The 17,947-nt window shown below is 57.9% G+C and overlaps 2 protein-coding genes across 6 annotated transcripts; one reads left to right on the top strand and one right to left on the bottom strand.

The window, feature by feature from the left end:
- Positions 1-1,057: 1,057 nt before the first annotated feature.
- On the top strand, positions 1,058-4,957 carry MFAP2 (microfibril associated protein 2). 2 transcript variants are annotated; one of them, XM_015882287.2, is made up of 11 exons: positions 1,058-1,096; positions 1,464-1,545; positions 1,618-1,680; positions 3,327-3,398; positions 3,481-3,567; positions 3,760-3,786; positions 3,852-3,938; positions 4,060-4,101; positions 4,338-4,425; positions 4,527-4,600; positions 4,760-4,957. In XM_015882287.2, the coding sequence occupies exons 1-11, from the start codon at positions 1,073-1,075 to the stop codon at positions 4,861-4,863; spliced, it is 750 nt and encodes a 249-aa protein (XP_015737773.1). In that variant the 5' UTR covers positions 1,058-1,072; the 3' UTR covers positions 4,864-4,957. The 2 variants fall into 2 exon arrangements, with proteins under 2 accessions (XP_015737773.1, XP_015737774.1); XM_015882288.2 differs by lacking the exon at positions 1,618-1,680.
- A 626-nt stretch (positions 4,958-5,583) lies between these two features.
- CROCC (ciliary rootlet coiled-coil, rootletin) lies at positions 5,584-17,880 on the bottom strand. 4 transcript variants are annotated; one of them, XM_015882265.2, is made up of 34 exons: positions 17,127-17,880; positions 16,791-16,876; positions 16,474-16,625; positions 15,478-15,663; positions 15,325-15,408; positions 15,179-15,249; positions 14,937-15,102; positions 14,667-14,773; positions 14,381-14,587; positions 14,100-14,196; positions 13,884-13,979; positions 13,663-13,797; positions 13,390-13,568; positions 13,137-13,298; positions 12,899-13,043; positions 11,973-12,338; positions 11,500-11,693; positions 11,298-11,425; positions 10,973-11,085; positions 10,669-10,791; positions 10,473-10,607; positions 10,152-10,283; positions 9,835-10,073; positions 9,521-9,680; positions 9,272-9,439; positions 8,591-8,927; positions 8,099-8,226; positions 7,917-8,025; positions 7,671-7,822; positions 7,297-7,428; positions 7,096-7,224; positions 6,543-6,734; positions 6,257-6,388; positions 5,584-6,100 (listed from the first exon to the last, which is right to left on the bottom strand). In XM_015882265.2, the coding sequence occupies exons 3-34, from the start codon at positions 16,606-16,608 to the stop codon at positions 5,999-6,001; spliced, it is 4,941 nt and encodes a 1,646-aa protein (XP_015737751.1). In that variant the 5' UTR covers positions 16,609-16,625; positions 16,791-16,876; positions 17,127-17,880; the 3' UTR covers positions 5,584-5,998. The 4 variants fall into 4 exon arrangements, with proteins under 4 accessions (XP_015737751.1, XP_015737752.1, XP_032304568.1 ...); XM_015882267.2 differs by having other exon boundaries at positions 5,984-6,100; positions 6,224-6,388; XM_015882266.2 differs by lacking the exon at positions 16,791-16,876.
- Positions 17,881-17,947: the final 67 nt, after the last annotated feature.

Here is a 17,947-nt window from a genome sequence, read left to right as displayed (position 1 = left end):
AAAACTGCTCATCCTGCAGCATGTCTTCAAGGTTTATGGAAGGCAAAGCCTGCAGCTGGAGGTGCTGTGTCTGCCATAGGGAATGCCAATCTCTGCAGGTGGGGAAGGGGGCAGCAGGGCTGGGGGCTTGGCTGTCTCCAAGCATGGGATGTGGTGAGGTATGAGCCCCCTCGAGCACGAGCGGTGCCTCTCTGCCCTCCTGGAGCTAGGGATTAGGTCAGGAAATGAGGCACAAGCAGAGGTAAGAGGTTTCCTGAAATCCTAGCCAGGGTTTGAGCTATTAAAGCAGGCTTCCTGAGCAGAGGGCGGGGGGTGGAGGGGGGGAGAAACCCGCCGAGATTTTGCCTCTGCCCTTGCCAAGTGAAAGCGTCTGGTGGCTTGAAAAGCAAAAGGAGGGGGAAACAACACGCTGCAGCCCCAAAGAACCCATCCATGCCCGCCCCAACATCGCTGACCCCAGTGGCACCAGTTGGCCGCTGGGATTTGGAGCCATCCCCTGTGCTCGAGCTTTTTAAGGGGAATCCATGCTCCCAGATTCCCGTTGGTGCCATGCTTTGCCCCACTCCACCTGGCTTTGGGGTTAACAGAGCTGTAAATCATGCTTAATTATTAAGCTGCTGCCCCGGGGATGAGGCTTGGAGGAGGCAGGAGTTCAGTGTGCTCACAACCTCAGGTTTAGCCACAATCCAGGTGTTAGGATTAGAAAAACAGGCTTGGGGAACACTCTGCAACCCCCCCTCCTTCCCCCCTGTTGCTCTCTCTAGTTTGAAACTGGATTTTCTACTTGTTTTTAGAGCAGTCCTGGCTGCAGCAGCACTCACAAAGGAGGAATAGCTCATAGGTGTCCCCTTCATATTGACCCCCCCATGTCTGAGCTCCGAGCCCTCAGCTTCCCTCCATGCTGCTCCATCGCTTTGAACCTCACCTAAAATCTTTAGGTTTTAACCCAAAGCACCGCAGCTGATGTTGCAGCGGGGTGGGGGGTGAGCACAGAACATGCATTCTTTGGTGTTCCCATCACCCTCCAGCAACGGGATCATCCCACGCTTCTGCCCCGCTGGCAAAGGGGGGGATGGGGGGCGGTTGCACCCCCAGGGTAAAACTGCACCCAGATATGGGAGCTCCTTCATGTCCTTGGGGGGGGGGCTCACCCTAAAACTTAAGAACTTGCCCTATTTTTAGCAATCCCCCCTCAAATCTAGGGGGGATGTAGGGGGGGTGGGGGGGGTGTTGCTTGGGATCACCTCTCTTTCCAATCCTCCATCAATAAGAGACCACTCTTGTGCCCCAAAGCTCCGCTCGGTGCCTTCCTCTCTTCTGCCGTCGGGTCAAAATCCAAAGAGATTTAAACAAAAACAACCCAAAAACCCACCAAAATACCTTAAGTTTCGCACAGCTCGGTGCGCACCCATTGATTTTCTTTCTTTTGAGGGGGGGGATTATTCCCGTTTCCTCCCCAACAGACAGCACGTCTCCGGGAGAGGAGGAGGAGGAAGGGAAGGATCAGGTGTCGCTTTAGGACCCAGCGGAGCCCCCATGTTGGAGGTAGGAGCTTTTATTTCTCACCCCCCCCCTCTCCCCCCCCCCCCCCCCCCCCCTCATTTCGGAGTTTTTGAGCCCGGAGAGAAGAAACCAAAGCGTTGGGCAAAGGCAAGAAGCAGCTCGGTGGACCCGAAAGCGGTAAGGAGCCAGCAGAGCCCCCAATCCATCCTCCGAGACCTCACAACGACGGGGGGGGCAAAACCCATTTTTTGGGGGGGGGCTGAAGCGCAGTTTTTAGGGTGGTGGGGGAGCGGTTTGGATGATGGGAGTCTCACTAATGGCTTTGCCAATGTACTTGGAGGGCTTCCATTGCAGCCCCCGGGATGTTCCCATCTCTTTGTGGGGCTCCACAGCGGTGCTTTATTTTGGGGGGGGGGCTATGGAAACATCGCATCCCAACCAGCTGTTGTGGCGGCTTTGTCACTGCTTCAATCGATCCAAAAATACCCCAAAGTCTGAAGGAAGTTGGATGATTTCCCTTTTTTTTTCCCTCTTTCCCCCCTATCCCCATCCCCCTCTTTTTTTTTTCTCCTGGAATGGGATTTTTTTTGCTTTGGTTTTATTTTATTTATATCCAAGGGGCACAGAGGAGGGGGGGAAATGCTGATGGAAGAGCGGTGAGTGGGGAGGCGTGCAGGGAAAAGGGGAAGGGGGGGAAGGAGGGGGAAAGAGCAGCAAACTTTTTGGACTGGACGTTGGGTTTTTTGGTTTCCCTTCTTTTTTTTTTCCCTTTGAATCATTGGTTCAGAGCCAGGAAACGCGAATCCTTTCAAATTCCCCTTTGTTCTCTCGCTGTCTGACAAGCAGAGCTTTAAAGAAAGAAAGAAAGACAGAAAATAAGGGGGAAAAAAAAGAAAGCTAAAGCTGGGGGAGGGGGGGAAAAAAGGGCTGGGGAAGGTGGGGTTTAGCAGAGGGAAAGGCTGTGGTGTTCTTTCTGCAGCCTGATTGTTCCCAGATGTGCTGTAGCAAAAACATCTGGCTCCGCCGAGCCAATAGACCCCCCAGCCCCCCACTCCAACTTGTAGGGCACCCTATGGGGGTTTGGTGGGGATGGAGTGGGGTGTAATGGGTGCTGGGCCCCCGAGCTTGTGCCTTAGGGTGGAAAATCCTAATGGTGGATGGTTGCTGTTGAGTGACTGCCATGGTTTGCTGCTGGGATGGGATGCGTGGATGCTGTGGTGGGCTTTGTGATGATGATGGGGGTTTTGTCATCGTGTTCCCATCGAGGATGTGACGCCTGGTATCTCAGTGTGGGGTCAGGGAGTGGAAAATCCCTCGTGAGAAATTGGAGCTAAAGGAAATTGGAGCACCAGGTCAGGGTGATTTGGGGTCCTGGCCAGCACCCAGCTCCCAAGGCTGGAGAAAGCTGCACGCTGATCCTGTTCATCCCCATGCAATTCCTCATAGCCCACACCTCGTGCATCTGCTGCTGCCCTGGTGGTGGGAGGCAAGACAGGGCAGGACTGTGGGGCATAGGACCTGAGGTTCAGGGGCTGGGATGGGACCCCCAAGGTCTGCCTGTTGGCCAAGTGTGGCTATCCAACTTCATTCTGTGCCAGTCCTTACTGTCTGGCACTCCTGTATGGGCTGAGTCAACATCTCCACTACCTACAGGAATGGAGGGAGATGGGGCCTCAGTTTCCCCTCGCTATCAGTGGGGTGGGGTCCCCATCCTATGCTACAAAGCTTCCTCCTGGATGGACAGATGGTTGCATTTCCAATAGTTATATTGTATTCATTGTTCTTTCCCAATTTTATTGTGTTTTCCCTCTGCCCCCATCCAGACTGCGCCGTGCTCCTGCAACTACCTCCCATCACCATGAGAGCGCTGTGCCTCGTCCTGCTGGGCCTGCCAGGTGAGTGCCAAGGCCCAAAGCAGCCCCAAAGGGCACCATGGGCACCAAAATATCTTGTCCTCTCCTCATCCCCCCTCCCCAGCGCTCCTGGTCCAGGGCCAGTACAGCAGGTTTGAGGGCATTACCTACCCGGAGCCGGTGCAATACTCCCAGTATGACCAGCAGGCAGGTGAGAGCCTTCATCCACCTCCTCTTCCTCACAGCTTTTCCTTTTCCCATGCTTTGCTCCATTCCCTTTTCCACCCCAACCCCCCATATTTCCCATTACTCCCAGTCCCCACAGGCTTTGCATTCTCCCTATACAATAACACAAGAAAACCCAAATCCTTACACTCCATTTTCTCCCTTTTTTCCCCTCCAGAAATTCAGGATTACTATGACTACCACGGTGAGTGCAGCCCTGGGGCAGGTTGGGGGCTGGGGGTGCACCCCCTCACTGCTCTGTCCCTATAGATGTGACCCCACGCACCCCAGAGGAGCAGTTTCGTTTCCAGTCCCAGCAGCAATCCCAGCAGGAAGTTGTACCAGCACCAACCATGGGTGAGTGCAAAACAGAGACCACATCCCCCCTCCCAGCACTGCCTCGGCCCTAAAACCTGACTGGGGGGCAGTGGGATGCTTCCTATACCCAACCCCAAAGCTCTGCTCTTCCCCCCATCAGCTGCTGCCCCCGAGACTGAGCCCACAGAGCCAGGACCTCTGGGTAAGTGTTGCTTTCACCACCCTCCTCCTAACACAAATATAGGGTAACTTGGGTCCCTTCCCCCACCCATGCATCCTCCCCATAGTTAATCCTTGCACTGGGGGGGGTAGGGACTGATGCAATGTTGAACACACCCCCAGGGCTCATGGATTTGTTCCCCCTTGCTGAACCTGCTTGCGTTTTTTGGGGCAAAACAATCCAAAACAACCCAAAACCAGCTTTGGTTCTCATTGCAGACTGCCGGGAGGAGCAGTACCCCTGCACCAGGCTCTACTCCGTCCACAAGCCCTGCAAGCAGTGCCTGAATGAGATCTGCTTCTACAGGCGAGCACAGGGGCTGTCCCTCCCCACTCCCCACCCCCTATCCCCATTGGCACAGTACCACATTTGGGTTTTTTAACCCCAAACCTTCCTCTTCCCCACAGCCTCCGCCGGGTCTACGTGATCAACAAGGAGATCTGCGTCCGCACCGTGTGCGCCCACGAAGAGCTGCTGAGGGGTAAGGACTCATCTGAGGGACATCCCCCCCACCATCTCCCTATCATTGGGTACCACCATGGAGGATGCTGATGGTTAAACACAGCGGAGCCGCGGTGCGATGCTCCCAGTTGGCCCCTAGTTTAGCTGGAAGTGTGTTGTGTTTTCCACCTCCTTGCAGCCGATCTGTGCCGTGACAAGTTCTCCAAGTGTGGTGTGATGGCCACCAGTGGGCTCTGCCAGACCGTGGTCACCTCCTGTGCTCGCAGCTGTGGGGGCTGCTGAAGCCCCCCAACCTCGCCGGGATGCAGCCCGGCTCCTCCACCTGGTGCTATAAAGGAACCGTGCATGAAAGAGCATAAAGCCAAAGAGAAAGTCCGGTTTGGTGCACATAAGAATAAATAAGGGGAGGTGGGAGGGGGGGGGGCGTTATTATTTTTATTACTTTTGTTATTATATTATAAGTTGGGGAGGGGGGGGTGGGTTGTTTGCTGCGTAGAGTATCCAAGAGAAAAAGTGTAAGGGTTGCTGTGGCTCCTGTCTCTTTCTTTTTGGGGTTTCCCATTGGTTTGGGGTCATTGGTGATGCTCTTTGAGTAGAGCTGGGCTGTAGGACTTGGGAATGCTTTGGGGATCTGCAGACTTGAATGCCCTGCTTGAAATAATACAGCACCATTTGGGGCAGTTTGGGTTTTTTCTATGAGAAAGGCTGTAGCTACAGGGTTTGGGGTGGCTGTCCCCGTTTCCCGTATGGGGAATGCCATGCATTCAGCCTATTCTGATGTTGAATTGAGGGCAGTTTTGGGGTTCTCTGATTAGAAAGATTAGATTTACTACATTCAATCTAGTTTCTTGGGATATAGCCATCTTCTATAGCGTGTGTAATATTAACAGTATATAGGTCACATAATGATGATGATAATAAATGTTACGGGGCCTGATGGCCACTGATTTGAGCAGCTGGTTCCCAAACCCTCCACCCCCAGCCCCAATAAGCATCACTGTGTGCCACCAGGTTGGCTTTCCATATGTTTAATGGAGGGTTAGAGGGGACGGACAAGGGTTGGGATCACATTGGGTTGGCCCATAGCACCGATATCAAACCAGTCTCCAAAAAGAGCAGTAGAAAAGACAGGACCTTCCTGTGCCATAAGGGATCCAGGTATAGGGATGCTTACCCTGGTCAGCACCACCACAGGGAGCCCCAGTGCTCCCATCATGTCCATGTGAGCTAAAAAAATGCCCTATTTCCAACTATTGGTTATAGAAATGCCATAGAAAAAGGAGGGGGGTAAAAATCAAGTTGTATCAAAAATAGTGGTGGCTCAGGGGGTAAAGTGCTGCTCTTGGACAAGGAAAAAGAGTGGGATTTGGGAACGTCGAGTGGATTTTTGGTGGGCTGCATGGTGCTGCTCTAAGCCTTAAATGCTGCGGTGGTGACGGCGTGACTCCTGTGCCCCCACCTGCTGTGCTGCTGGCTTCTGTGCACCCCCAGAGCTCTGCTCCAGTGCTGAGACCTGTGCCTGGGGAGGGAGGGTAGAACAGAGGGGTCACCCCAAAGAACCCAGCAGCATCCCCATGCATGCAGCAGCACCTCCATGCAATGGGTTGAGCCCCAAAGCAGCCCAGTTTCGCCACCCTGCAACCTAAGGTGCAGGCAGCAGCTCGGTGCCACCCGCCTGCAGCACTTGAATGCGTCGCTGTGCCTCTGCCAGCTGCTGCTCTGATGTGCCCAGCGAGCGGTCCAGGCGACCCTTCTGCAGAGCCAACCGCAGCGAGGCTTCGTGCGTCTTCAGCTTCTCCCTCTCCACCTGCATAAGGATGCAAACCATCGCATAGAGACGTGCATCGTTTATGTCATGCACGCTTCACGCTTGGAAAACACCACTGAGGTTTAATGGTTCCAGCACTAAGGCTGCACACTGGGTGCCCACCCAAAGCTGCAGGGCTCAGGTGGGTGCTCACCTTCTCCAAGGTTCTTTTCAGGGCACAGTTGTCCTTCTCGAGGCGCATGGCGCAGCGTTCAGCCTCACGTTTCTCAGCCTCCAGCTGGGTCACAGCACGCTGCAGGCTGCCCACCCGCTCCTGCAGCCCCCTCTGCTCTGCACGCAGCCCCCCCAGCACCGCCGCCTCCTCCTCGTCCTGCTGCTGCTGTGTCTGCAACAGAGGCATGGCTGGAGGGTGCTGCATGGAGCTATAGAGTGTGCGTGGGGGGATAAGGCATAATGCAGGACTATAGGGTGCTGCACAGGGTGATGGGGTGATGCACAGGGTAACAGAGTGCTGGAAAGGGTGGTAGGGTATTGCACAGGGTAGTAGGGTGCTGCATGGGGCAATAGGGTGATGCACAGGGTATGTGGGTGCTGCAAGGAGTGGTAGGGTGCTGCACAGAGTAATAGCGAAGTGCATGGAGCAACTCATGGGCTGCACAGCAATAGGGTGCTGCAAAGCAGAGTAAAAACAGCTGCATGGGGGGCTGTGTGGGTCACAGTTGGGACAGCTGTCGTTGCTCTCCCACCTCCTGCAGCCGTTGGACCTGAGCCTCCAGCTCCCCTCTGCGCAGCTCCAGCACTGCACGCTCCTCCTGCAGCGCCCGCAGCTGCTCCCGCAGCACCCCGCGCTCCTCCCTTGCTGCATCCAGCATCTCCTGCATGGGGACGTGCATGGTAACACAAGGCCAGATGGGTCCCCACTGTACGCCCGTGGTTCTCTTGCACACCTGCAGCGCCCGGCGGTCGAGCTCGCCTGCAGCCAATGCAGTCTGCAGCTTCTGCAGTCGCTGCTGCAGGGCTGTGCTGGTGTTGGCCCCCTGTGCATGGTCCTTGGCTGCCAGCAGCGCACTCAGCTTCTCCTGGAAGAGACACAGCAGTGCTGGCATGCAGCACTAGTGCAAGATTGCATCCAGAGTTTTCAGGCTTGCAAGCAGCTTGCATGGAAGCTTGCACAAGTAAGCTTGTAAGAAGCATACATGCAGTTTTTACAAGCACCTTGCATGCATCTTTGCTTGCATCTCATGTGCAATTTAATGCAACATGCACACAATTAGAACACATATTGCACGCAGTTAGAACACATATGCACCCCAGTGCCCACCTGGGCAGCCCGGCGCTCGCCCTCAGCAGCGTGCAAGCTGCGCTCCAGCGCTGACACCTTCTCAAGCAGCAGCCGGCGCTCACCCTCACCCTGCTGCAGCATCTCCTCCTGCAGCTGCAGTGCTGCCCGCTTGCCTTCAAAGCCCTGCAACCCTGCCACAGCCAGAGCGAGGCTTGCAAACCTCTGTGCTTTTGGGGCACGGCCCCACACCACTGGGGGGAACCCACCCCAAAACTGCCCCATCACCTTCCTTGCTCTCAGCCAATCGCTTCTGCAGCTGCAGCGCTCTGTCCCGCTGCGCTTCTGCCTCAGCCAGCTGCTTGCTCAGGCTGCGTACCCGGACCTGCAGCTCCTCCTGGGGGAGAAAATGGGGTGAGAAAGGCATATTTTGGGGATGCACAGCATGGGGATGGGGGTGAGGGGGGCACCTTATCCCGCAGGGCATCCTGCAGCTGGCGCAGGAAATCCTGCAGGGCTGCACGCACTGCTTCAGGGTCAGCTGCTGCATTGGGGTCTGGGGATGAGCAGGGGGTGTGTGTCCCCTTCCTGGGTGCAGCTGGAAGAGAGGGGACAGGGTGGGATGGAAGGTGACAAGGTGGGATGAGGACAAGGTAAAGGTGAGAGAGATGGGATGGAATGGGGAGGGACTGGAGGGGATAGAGTGGGATGAGAGGGATGGAGTGGCACAGGGAGTGTCAGGAGGTGTCAGAGTGGCACAGGAAGGATAGTGGGATGAGAGGGGCAGGGTGACATGGGGGAGAGTGGCACAGGAGGGATGGGATGGTGCATGATGGACACGGTGCCACAGGAGGGGACAGAATAGGATGAGAGAGGATTGGGAAGGGGCAGCGTGGCAAAAGAAGGGTGCACAGCTGAATGGACCCACCCCAGTGCCCCCAAAAACCCTGTGCCACCCTCACCCTTGCCTGGAGAGCCTCCATGTGCCCGTCCAACACCGACAGTGCAGCGCAGGGCTGAGCTCAGCCCACTCAGGCGCATCTCAGCGTCCCGTCTCCGTTCCTCGCCTCGTGCCAGCTCAGCCTCCAGCCCCTGTGCCCGACCCTCAGCTGCACTCAGCTTCAGGCTCAGCTCTGCTGCCTCACTGCGTGCTGCCTCTGCCTTCAGCCGCAGGTTGCGGGCATCAGCCAGCAGCTTCTTCTCGTGGCCTCGAGCTTCCTCCAGGCTGCGGGACAGTGCCCGCTCCTGCTGCTGGAAATCTGCCTCCTTCTCTGCCAGCCTGAGCTGCAGCTGCTGGAGCTGGGGAGCAACGGGATGTGGGAATGCAGGGATGGGATGGTGAGACATGGGACATGCTTAGAGATTAGGATGATGGAGAAAAAGGGTGATGGAAATGCAAAGGATGGAGCGATTTGGTTTGGGGAATATCCAGGGTGTGAAGGATGGAGCATAAGGAGGACCCCCAGTGATGCAGGGCACAGAGCAGTGGGGCAATGGAAGACTGAGTGTGGGGTGATGGGGACAGCTGTAGCACCAAGGGACTGAGCAGCAGGTGCACCAGCAACACAGGGCACTCACTGTGGGGCCACCAAGGGACATGGGGTAGTGAGCAGGGGTGACAAGGGGGGCTTAAGCAGCCACACCTCCTTCCTGGTGGCCTCCACACCGGCCTCACTCTCCACCATCTTCTGCCTGAGGCCGAAGGCTTCACGATGCCTCTCCTCCTCATGCTGCTCCTCCCGTGCCACGCGCGCCCGCAGCTCCTCCACCTCCTTGCTCTTCTTACTGTTCTCACTATCCAGAATCTTCACCTGCCCCAGGGAGGCAACAAGGGGAGGCTGTAACTTATGCTGCATGTGAAGGGATCCCTTTGTTTCCCCCCCCCCCCTCACCTGGCGGCGCAGCTCCTGCAGCTCCCGGCGGGCATCCAGGCGGGCACGTTCCAGCCCACGGAGTGTGGCACGCAGCTCTGCTGCCTCCCTGCCTGCTGCAGCCTGCCCGTCCTCTGCCAGTGCCAGCCGCTGCTCCTGCTGCTCAGCTGCACGCTGCAGGCTGTGGGCATGTTGGGGTGGTGAGGTCCATGCAAGGCACCCCAACCTTGGCACAGCGCTTTGCTGCGTACCACTGCACCACACACCACCCTGACCCCGAGCAACCCAAACCCAAAACATCACCCCCTGACCCCGAGCATCACCCTGACCCACACCTGATGCGCTGCCCCTCGCTGTGCCGCAGCGCTACCCGCAGCTGTTCGTTGGAGCGACGCAGCGCTTCCTGCTCCCTGGCTGCATCACCCAGCGCCCTGCGTGCCTCCATCCCCATCCTGCGCTGCTCCTCGCGCCCCTCACGCCCCTCTTGTGCTTCTCTCTGTGCCCGCAGCAGTGCCTGCTGCCTCGCTGCTCGTGCCTCTGCCTCCAGTGCCAGCTGCGCCCGCGCTTCTTCCACCTGCGACAGGGGATGCAGTGGGGTTATGGAGCAATCTGGGTGCAGCAGGGATGGGAAGGGATACGGGGGGGGGCTCACATCACGCAGGGCACTGTCACGCTGCTGGGCTGCTGCCACTGCCTGCTCACGGAGAGCTGCGGCCTCGCGTGCGTGGGACTCTGCTGCTGCCTCCATCTGCGCCTGCAGTGCGCGCAGCTCCGCCGAGCGGTGCTAAGGGAGGTGGGGTGAGCACTGCTGTGCAGGGCTGGGGGCTCAAAGAGTGGGGGAGGTTTGCAGTAAGGGTGAGGGGGTGGCAATGGGAATAAGGGATTTGCAATGGGGATGCAATGAGAACAGAGCATCCAGGGAGGATGCCCAAGCACAGGGTTCACAATTGGGGTGCCTGTTCTATGCACCCACCTGCTGCTGCTGCTGCCAGCTCGCAGCCTCGTGTCGCTGCTGCTCAAGCTCAGCTGTAGCCTGGGCCAGGCTCTGCTGCAGCCCTGCCAGCGTCCCTGCCAGTGCTGCCTTCTCCTCCTCCTTCAGTGCCAGCGCCTGCACAGGGATGTGTTCAGCGGGGATTGTGGGCACATAGTAGGGACCCCCCAGCACCCACCTGCTGCTTCTCGCTCTCAGCACGCAGCACCCCCTCATCCCGCTGCTGCCGCGCTGTTGCCAGCTCTGCTGCCAGCTCCTGCTGCTCCCGTGCCAGCCGGCCCCGCTCCATGTCCAGCTCCTCCTGCAGTGCCCCATAATTAGAGTTACTCCCCCAAATCAGCATCAAGACCCCCATCCAGCATGGCTTCCCACAACAGCACTGCTCCTCAGAATCGATGCTCCTACCCAAATGCATCACCACCCTCCTAAAACCAGCACTGCCTGCCCAAATCAGCCTTACCCCACAGCCTCCCAATGCCCACCTTCTCATTCCGCAGCTGCTTGAGCTCTCCCTTGTGTTCCTCCTGGATCCTGCGTAGGGTCACCACCTCCTCCTGTGCCACTGCCAGCCGCTGCCGCGTTGCACCCAGCTCCTCTGCCAGCCCCAGAGCAGATAGGGAGCGATGGGAATGGGGTTGAAACACCCAGAATTGAGAGAGAAGTGATGTGACCAAAGGCTACAACCCCAAAACTGAGCAGGTAAGTGGCATGGCCAAGGATGCCAGCTCCAGAATTGAACTGCTAAGTGATATGGCCACCAGATGAGCAGATATACGGTGTGACCCCACCACAGCACTGCCTGCTCACCCAGCAGCCCATCCCTGGCCACTCGTAGGCTCCGTCCCTCGGCCTCCAGCTGCTGCTTGTGTGTGCTCAGCTGCCCAAGCTGCTCCTGTGCCTCGAAGAGGTTTGTCTCCAGCACAGCCTTCTCAGCCCTGTAAGGACACCATGGCAACACACTGCCTAATATCAGCAGTATGGGACATCACATGGATCCAGTGACACCCACCTGAGCCCATCGACCTCCTGGGCACGGTCACGAGCATCACGCTGGGCAGCATGAAGCTGGACCCCCAGGCTGGCCCCCTCCTTGGCCAGCCCCTCTCGCTCCTGCATGGTGCGCTCCAGCTCTGCGCTCAGCCGCTGCTGCTCACCCCGTGCTTGCACCAGTGCTTCCCCTGCTGTCCGCTGCTCCTGCTGAGCCTGCACCAGCACAGGGTGATGGGTGCTCCATTGTAATGCTCTGGTAGTTCTGCATCCTCTCCCAGTACCCAGTTGTCCCATTGCCACATGTGCTATCCCAGTTACATTCTCCCCATCATCTCCAGTTGTCTCCCATGCCCTCTCCATCATTCCCAACCACCCCATTCACCCACCCAATTGCATCTTCCAATTGCCCTCCTCATCCTCCCAATCACTCCACGCATCCTCCCATTTCCCCCTGTACCCTCCCCACATTCCCAGCTGCCCCCAGCCCCACACCTGCCCCAGCTGCTCCTTCATTCTCTGCAGCTCCCCTCGCAGCTCCCGCAGCTCAGCCCGCAGCCCCTCACAGCTCCCCTCCGCCGCTCTCCGTGCCCGTTCCAGGTCCATCCTCTCAGCCTCTCCATCCCTGCAGCTGCGCTCCAGCCGCACCAGTTCAGCCTTCAGCCCTTCCAGCTCCCTCCTGGCCTCGCTGTCAGCTTCGTGCTGCTCCTCCAGCCCCACCAGCACCCGGCTCAGCTCCCGCTTGTCCCTTGCCAGGCTGGCAGCCAGCTCACTGCTCCGTGCTGCAGCATCCCGCAGCCTGGCCTCCTGTGTGCGGGCATCCCGCAGCGCTGCCTCCAGCTCTGCACCACTGCCCTGTGCCTGGTGGGTGCCCAAAGTGATGTATGTGAGGCTTGAGATGTGCATGGGGCTTGGGGGGGGGGGGAGGAGGTTTGGGGATGTCCATGAGGCTTGAGGATGTTCTGCAGAGCTTGGGAATGTACATGGGGTTTGAGGATGGACAATGGGGCTTGGGGATGAGCATGGGGTTTGAGGATGGATGAGACTTGGGGATGTCCATAGGGTTTGAGGATATACAATGGGGCTTGGGATGTGCATGGAGTTTGAGGATGCACAATGGGGCTTGGGGATGTCCATAGGGTTAAGGGATGTGGATAGCCCCAAGAAGGATGAGTGTGGGATTTGGGGACCTCGATGTCCCCAGGGAGGATACACATGGGGTTTGGAGATGCATATATCCCCAGGGATGAGGAACAATGGATCTAAGGATGTGCATGGGGCATGAAGATGTAGATGTCCCCAGGGAGGAGAAGTAAGGATTTGGTGAATGTGTTTGGAGTTTTGGGATGGGGATGGGACCTGGGGATGTGATTTGAGAACACAACCATCCCCAGGGGGGTCAGCAGGGCTTTGTCACTCACCTGTGCCAGCGCCTCTCCCAGTGCTGCCTGCTCTCCTCGTGCCACCTCTGCCTCCAGCTGTGCCCGGCTCAGCGCCTCCCGTGCCCGCAGCAGCTCCTGCTGCCCTGCTGCCCGCTGCCCCTCCAGCTGCTCCAGCTGCTGTGTGCTACAGCACCCACAGAGGGAGCACACATTGGAGGGGTGCAGCAGCGGAGCGGCATTGCAACAGCTTTATTCTGCAGCAGCCGATGGTCCCCACCTGTGCTCCAGCTGCTGTCGTGCAGCCTCTGCTGCACGGTTGGCTTCATCCCGCTGCTCCTCCAGCTCCTGGATCCGAAGCTGCAGCTCAGCCTCACTGCGTTGCAGAGCTCCTACCCGCGCCTGCTCTGCTGCCAGTGCCTGCTCCATGCGGCCCTGCTCGCTGCAGACAGACGGACACATAAAAGGACGGACAAACACATGGAGATGGGTGCACATGACACACAGATGGATGGACAGATGGACAGCAGTACCTGCGCAGGAGCTCGGTGTCAGCACGCAGGCGGGCAGCCTCACGCGTGGCCTCATCCTGTGCCTGCTTGAAGCCCCCAGCCTCAGTGCTGAGCTGCTCCAGCCGCTGCTCCAGGGCAGCCCGACGGCTCTCGCTGTTCCCCAGCTCCCTCCTCAGGTTTCCTGACACCTCCCGAGCTTCCTGAGGGCAGAGGGACAGCGGTTGTCCTCCATCATCCTACCCCTCATCCATCCATCCATCCCCATGTCCATCTGCCATTGCTTCTCTCACCCACCTGCAGCTGGATGTGCCTCCGGCGCAGGGCACCATGCACAGCTCCCAGCGTGGCTGCAGCAGCAGCAGGTGAGAGGCTGCGACAATGGAGCCTGGGAGGCGCCGAGGTGGACCCGTGGTCATCAGCCAGCACTGCCTGCAAGGGACAGGGACAGCATCATTGCTGCAGGAGGGGAAACTGAGGCATGAAGGGGTTGGGAGTGCAGAGGGGGTGGAGAGCACCTGGGTGATGTCTTGCAGCGTCTGGTGCAGCAGCTCCAACTCTGCACGCAATGTTTGCACCTCCTCTCCTGATGCCTCCTGAGCACGAGAGGCCTCCTGCAAAACACCCGGTGTGCAACGTGCCTGCTGTATGCTGCACATCATGCATTGCACTGAAGCATGCGACCTGCCTCTGTCTGCAGCATGCATCACACGTGCACAACGATGCACACTCACCATCTTCTGCAGCTGCGCCGTCAGAGCCTGCACTGCCCGCTCCTTCTCACCACCTTCCTCCCGTAGCTGCTGCAGGGCTGCTGTCAGCTCCACCAGCCTGGTGCCCAGCAGGGACAGTGCTCAGCACCACGTAGCACCCCATAGCACCCCATTGCTCTTCTGGCACCCCACTGCATGCCACAAAGCCCTGTAGCACCCCATAGCAGCCCATAGTGCCCCATAGCACCCCATAGCACCCCATAGCACCCCATAGCACCCCATAGCACCCTATAGCACCCCACCTGTCCCCCAGCACCGCTCTCTCCTGTTCAGCATCACGGCCCCGTGCTGCCAGCTGCTCCTCCAGCTGTGCCAGCTGCTGCGCCTGCTGCTCTTGCACCGCACCAGCCCGGCCCTCAGCCAGCTGCAGGTGAGCTCCCAGCTGCACGCAGGCAGCGTGTGCAGCACGGCCGGCACGGCTCACCTCCTGCCCCAGCTCAGCCAGGTCTCTGCAGATGGAATATGGGATAGGAGAGGGGTGAGCTCATATTCTGCCACCCCACCCCCAGTCCTCGCTGCCCCACTGACCTCTCAGTGGCAGCTCGCAGCTGGCTGAAGTGGCGGCGGAAGGCCACAGCCTGCCTCCAGAGGGTGAGCAGGCGGCCGTGCTCGTTGCTGAAGTAGGTGTTGAAGGACTGCAATTGGATGGGGATGGATGGAGCAGATCCCAGTCACACCGCTTTGCAGCCCGGAGGCATCAGGGCAGCACCAGGTCCTACCCCATGCACCACCCCCCAGTGATGCATCCCTGCGCCTCAGGTCCCCATGCAGCACCCCTCTGCTTTGCATCTCCCTGACCTCCTCCTCCCTCCTCCACTGCGCCTCACGCTGCTCCAGCTCTCCACGTGCCCGTGCCCAGTCAGCCGTCAGCTTGCGGATGTCCTCGCTCAGTGCTGCATTGGCCACGTTTGCCTGCTCCAGCTGCTCCCTCAGCATCGAGTTCACCTGTACCAGGCTGCAGCTCCTGGGCAGCACAGGGCTGGGGATGATGCTAGAAGGTCCCCACAGCCACCAGCCCCATGGAGGACCCCCCCACACACCTTTGCTGCTCCTCCTCCAGCCGGATCAGTGCATTCTCCAGCTCATTGGTGCTCTCCTCCTCCGGCTGGCTCTGCAGGGACATCATTCCCTTTGCATGGACGTAACACAGGGGGGCATTTGGGGACACAGCGGGGACATTACACACCGTCAGCCTCTCCTGCTCCAGTTCTGTCTCCTTCTTCAGCAGCTGCTGCTCCACCTCGCCACACTTCTTCTTGTACTGCAGCACCTGGGGATGATGCGGTGACATGCAGCCCCTCCCCATCGCAGCGTTCCCATGTCCCCAGTCTGCACCCACCTTGGCTTGCAGCTTTTGCACCAGCTGTGCTTGTCGCTGCTGACCCTCCTGGTACGCCTGCAGCTTGCGCTTGTAGGCAGCCTGCTCCTCATCCAGCAGCCTCCGCAGCTCAATGTTGTGCTGTGCAAGGCTCCGGCTCTCTGCAGCCTCCTGCTCACCTGCTTCCAGCCGCAGGGATTGCTCCAGCTGCAAGCCAGCATCAGCCCTTTAAGGATGCAACCCCTCCAGGTACAAGCATTGAGGATGCAACCCCTCAAGGTACAAGCTCGTACAGAGCGCGAGAGTGGCAAGGCCCCCCAGACGTACAAAGCATTTGAGGATGCAACCCCTCTCAATGCATAATTAAGCACTGAGGCTAACTCCTTCCACGAGCTACAAGGCGAGCGTGGTGGGCCACACACATACCTCCAGGTACAAAGCAGTTCTGAGGATGCAGAACCTCTCTAGCTCTCTTCGCTCCTCACGATATTAAATTCATCCTCCTTTTGGTAGTGCAAACCTCCATAGGTTTTGAATCAACATGGGGTGCCCTGATGTTCTGCACTTGAGATGCAATGAAAAACTAATAGGGAATTGGCTGCTATGCATAGAAAATAACCCAGACTTGGGTTGGCACTGGGTTGGCCAAGGGATAAAGTGTCTTTCAGCACAAGAAATAGGAAGCAGTGATTTCCCTGCAGGTAATTTTTGGTTCTTGGCTTGCTTCTTTTAACAAGCAAATGTGCACGAAGGGGTGTGAGCTCCCAGAGCCATCCAGACCCCAGAGTTTTGCATCTCCCTGGGCAACCAAAGCCTTCATTCTTTGCCATTGCACCAGTTGCAACAAAAAGCAAGCACTGAGATGTCTATAATGGCAATGCTTTGTGCATCCTGCAAGCCCCAGCATGCAGAGTGCTGGATCTCCATCAGCACAGAGTCCTCAGCATCTCTGCTATGGAAAAGTGGATTTTGAGGGTGAAAAAGAGGTATTTTGGGCTAAGTTTGGGGCTGACCTACCCGCTCACTGATGGCGTTGTATTTGATGGCCAACTCATCGCGCTCAGCACGGCTCTGAGCCAGCAGGTCCTCAACACGAGACAACTCCTGCTGCAGGATGCGATTCTCCTCCTGGAGGGACAGCAGCGAGGCCATGGCCTCGGGATCGGGACCTGCAGGAGGGGATGGGGCTCAAGGCTTTGCAGCTTCGCTCCTGTGCCTGCAAACTCCGCATCCCTCCGTGCAACAGTCGCAAAACCCGCAGCTCTGCCATTCCAGCTGCACAGATTTTGTCGTTGCAATAGCAAACGAGCTCAGCTGCTCCTTTGAGTTCCTACCTCGATCCAGCACGCCCCTTTTGCTTTGCTTTCAGCAGCCCCGCTCCTCCATCCCGCTTTGCTCTTTTAGGGCTTTTGCTTCCGCTCTGCAAGCGGAAAGCGGATGCACGGTTCGGATTAGCCCGAAATCCACGTTTTCCCCTCCCAGACCGGGAGCCCTCCTCTTCCTGGCTGTATCTACGTGTCTTAGGGGTCCTAATGCCTTCCCCAAGCTCTGCTTTGCTGCCGAACCGAAGCTTTGCAACTCAAACAAAGCAGAGCAAAAGCAAAAGATCCTGCAAGAAACGAGCCGTGCCAAGCAACCCCTGCAGCAAACAGCGCTGTTAACGCACTCACTTTGCTCCAATGTTCGGCTTCCTTGAGGTTCGGGGCTCTGTTATCCCGTAGGAGAGAGGACCCCTTTCGTTAAGCCATAACGAAGCCCGGCCTCGTTAAGCTCATTACAGCGCAGGAGTTGGCTCTGGCAGCTCTAAGTGTTGGGTGGAGCATGCCAGGTTGCTATGGGAAGCCTTTGGCTGGCTGCTGGGAAGGGGTGGCAGCCGCTCCATGCATCATAGTTAGATGCCACGTGGAAAAGAAAGACCCCGGGGCGATGATTTGAAGCATGGGGGTAGCGATAAGGTGCCGCTTCCAGCCCTAATCCCACACTCAAAGGGCAGAGAGAAGCTGCAATAAATGGATGCCAGCTCAAAACGCGCATCCCCAGCGGGGGCTGCAAGGCAACAAGGCACTGAAGGCATTCCCTGTGCAAACACTCGGGCAGGAATTTGCCCTCCCAGCATTTCCCAGCCTCTGTTTGCTCCTCGAGAAGAGCAAATGCCCTTTGTCCTCCCCGCTGACCCCGCTGCAGGGTCAGTCAATAGGATTGAGGCTTTGCAGTGCTGCTGGGATAGTCTGGCTTATGAAAACGGCCGCTCCGGAGCCACCCTGAGGCTTCCTGATGGGCTTTGAGGACACGCAAGTCCTCAGCTGTCCCCTCTGCTTTCCTTATTCCTTACCTTCTTTGCCCCCACAGCTTCAAAACCACTGCTAAGCAACACCCATGTGTTGTGCTTCGCTGTTTCCCAGGCACCAAGAAGGAGGGGAAAGCACAAAACCACCCCCAACATCAAACCCCAAATGGAAGGGAGAACTATGGTGCCATCCCTGAGCACACA

This window comes from Coturnix japonica, chromosome 21 (genome assembly GCF_001577835.2).
Source record: "Coturnix japonica isolate 7356 chromosome 21, Coturnix japonica 2.1, whole genome shotgun sequence".
Classification (NCBI taxonomy): Eukaryota; Metazoa; Chordata; class Aves; order Galliformes; family Phasianidae; genus Coturnix; species Coturnix japonica.
This window is presented reverse-complemented; position numbering and strand designations above follow the sequence as displayed.

What these genes read in the sequence shown, in the direction of transcription:
- MFAP2 (XM_015882287.2), top strand. Translation starts at nt 1,073, where the DNA reads ATGGGGGGCGGTTGCACCCCCAGG. An exon ending in GGGGCGGTTGCACCCCCAGG is followed by an intron (nt 1,097 to 1,463) that starts GTAAAACTGCAC and finishes CCTCCCCAACAG; the next exon opens with ACAGCACGTCTCCGGGAGAG. An exon ending in CCAGTATGACCAGCAGGCAG is followed by an intron (nt 3,568 to 3,759) that starts GTGAGAGCCTTC and finishes TTTCCCCTCCAG; the next exon opens with AAATTCAGGATTACTATGAC.
- CROCC (XM_015882265.2), bottom strand. Translation starts at nt 16,608, where the DNA reads ATGGCCTCGCTGCTGTCCCTCCAGGAGGAGAATCGCATCCTGCAGCAG. An exon ending in GCGAGCGCCGGGCTGCCCAG is followed by an intron (nt 7,429 to 7,670) that starts GTGGGCACTGGG and finishes TGTCTCTTCCAG; the next exon opens with GAGAAGCTGAGTGCGCTGCT. An exon ending in TCGACCGCCGGGCGCTGCAG is followed by an intron (nt 7,225 to 7,296) that starts GTGTGCAAGAGA and finishes GTCCCCATGCAG; the next exon opens with GAGATGCTGGATGCAGCAAG.